At 29.2% G+C, this 2,658-nt stretch overlaps 1 protein-coding gene across 1 annotated transcript; it reads left to right on the top strand.

The window, feature by feature from the left end:
- Positions 1 to 1,119: 1,119 nt before the first annotated feature.
- LOC109339798 (germin-like protein subfamily 1 member 7) lies at positions 1,120 to 2,441 on the top strand. Its single transcript, XM_019577315.1, has 2 exons — positions 1,120 to 1,314; positions 1,767 to 2,441. Exons 1-2 carry the CDS (start codon positions 1,200 to 1,202, stop codon positions 2,312 to 2,314), a joined length of 663 nt encoding a protein of 220 aa, XP_019432860.1. The 5' UTR covers positions 1,120 to 1,199; the 3' UTR covers positions 2,315 to 2,441.
- The last annotated feature ends 217 nt before the right edge of the window (positions 2,442 to 2,658 follow it).

The raw sequence follows: 2,658 nt of genomic DNA, 5'->3' as shown, positions 1-2,658 counted from the left end.
TACACTCTAAATATATGATATTGTTCGTGACATTTTTACACTGTCACTTTAGGTGTTTGTACACTATTACTTTATCATACATTATTCATATTTAATTATCAATTGACTTTTAAATATAAGTAACACAAATGAATAAGAAATAATATAATGATTGTGTATAAATCTTTACACCGAAATAATGTAAAAGTATCTGAGTAATAGTTTCCATTAGATGCAAGTCTAAAACAATTATGTGTTATATAAAGAAAAATGTATTTCTTAACACTTATTTAACAATTATTTTTTACACTTAAATCATAATTATTTATTGTTCACTCATTAATGTTTTAATGGACACGTCTATTCATTAACGATCCTATAAAACAAAGATAAAAAATGAGGTGTAAAGCTAGTGTGAAAATATTATTAGTTAGATAATAGAGAAGATGGTTGCTTGACCCAATCACTACAAATTTTCCCACTTGGTCTAAAAGCTATTAGATAAAAACTTGTGTTGGTCAGACATATATAACATATTATATTTGAAAACAAATAAATTTTTATATTTTGGTTCTAAAATAATTCTTTAGGATTATATTTAAATTATAGTAAATTTTTTAATATGTTATCAATATTTTATTAATTATCTTTATATACATAGGTTTTTATACAAGTTTTTCTCATAATCTTCACAATTGTTTAAACTTTAACGTATGATATGTATCTTCAAAAACATGTATATAGATATGAGGAAACAATTTTTTTTCATACTAGTTCTAAAAGTGCCCAGTAAACTTTGGCCACCAGGTCTTAAAGAACAATTGTTACAAAGTCTTATATACATTTTCTAGCTAGACTAGTAACAAGTCTTACCTTTTAATTCCAAATTTGCACTAACTTCTCAATATTATAAGTAATATTGAGAATAAGTATTGGGTATAACACAATGGTAATTAGTTTAGGTAATACTTTGAACATTTCTTGATTTAATTTGATATGGAGTTAGCTACTTTGGATTAGACAGGGAGTAAACTTTGACCAAGACATATATAGTTGCTAAAGAATTATTCATCCCTCAAATACATAACTAATTAACGTGTAAAGATAAACTACAAACCACTTCAAAGGCTCCTCCCTTTAAATACCAATCTCCCCTAGTAAAAAGAATCATTCCACACAAGCAATTACAAACACAAAGTCATTAACTAGTGAAAGAGAAAATGAAAGTTGTGTACTTCCTTGTTGCCTTCTTGGCTTTGGCATCATCTATTGCCTTTGCCTATGACCCAAGTCCTCTCCAAGATTTCTGTGTGGCAACCAATGAAATCAACGGTGGTATGTTGTATATACATTAATTCCTAATTACAACACTAATATTATTTGTACTATTTTTTGCACTAACAAGGATATCTCAATCTTTGGGTAAGGAATTAACCATTTTCGGAATGTGTAAATATCCCTCCTAAGAAGTATCGCTATCAGGATTCGAATTCTATTTTGTACTATTTTGACATAATCACATTTTACTCATATTGCATGACTAACTACAACACTAATATTATTAATTTAAAGAAATAGTTGCATACCCTTTTTAGTACTAGTTTACATAGTAAAAGTGATTTTTTTCAAGAAAATCTAAAATGAATATATTATCGTAAAAATGTTTTTTACAATAAACACACCTAAACATAAGATTGATTCGAACACTCTAGATCATGTCAAGAAACCCTAAAATAGCATTCATGAAAAACCATTATATATAAACACTTTGTCTTTATAATTTGTAGTATTTGTGAATGGAAAGTTCTGCAAGAATCCAAAGCTAGTAAAAGCTGAAGATTTCTTCAAACATGTTGATCCTGGGAATACATCAAACAAACTTGGCTCAAAAGTGACTCCAGTAGCTGTTACAGAAATACCAGGACTCAACACACTTGGCATATCCTTGGCTCGTATAGATTTTGCACCTAAGGGTTTAAACCCACCACACACTCACCCGCGAGCCACAGAGATTCTTATAGTTGTTGAAGGCACTTTATTCGTTGGATTTGTAGCATCCAATCAAAACAATAACACCCTTTTTACCAAAGTTCTCAACAAAGGTGATGTGTTTGTGTTCCCAATTGGTCTCATTCATTTCCAACTAAATGTGGGAAATGGAAATGCTATTGCCATTGCTGGCCTTAGTAGTCAAAATCCTGGTGTTATTACTATTGCAAATGCTTTGTTTGGATCTACTCCACTAATTTCTTCTGAGGTTCTTACCAAAGCTTTTCAAGTGGATAATAGTATAATTGATTATCTTAAAAAGCAATTTTGGTATGACAACAACTAATTTGAGAACATGAATTCTCATTTCATTCCAGATGTGTGGTTAATTTTAGTGTTATGAGTACCCCATGTTGTTGACCTTGTCTGAATAATTATTGTAAAAATAAATAAACTGTATGGGTTTTATGTTATGTTGTGCACCTCTCTTCATTATGTTATTTTTTGGTTAATTCTTCTCCGAGTTGTAGTCTAATAATTTACTAATAATCAATCCATAATACATACAAAATAAAAAATTTATTTTATATTGATACAATATGTAGCAAGAGAAGTATCCTATTTGAGGCTAAGGAATTCAAATCACAGACCTTATTTATTTTCCTGACTTAATACTGAGGTGTGTTGTAA

The sequence above is a fragment of the Lupinus angustifolius genome, unplaced genomic scaffold (assembly GCF_001865875.1).
Source record: "Lupinus angustifolius cultivar Tanjil unplaced genomic scaffold, LupAngTanjil_v1.0 Scaffold_113_4, whole genome shotgun sequence".
In the NCBI taxonomy this organism is placed as follows: Eukaryota; Viridiplantae; Streptophyta; class Magnoliopsida; order Fabales; family Fabaceae; genus Lupinus; species Lupinus angustifolius.
This window is presented reverse-complemented; position numbering and strand designations above follow the sequence as displayed.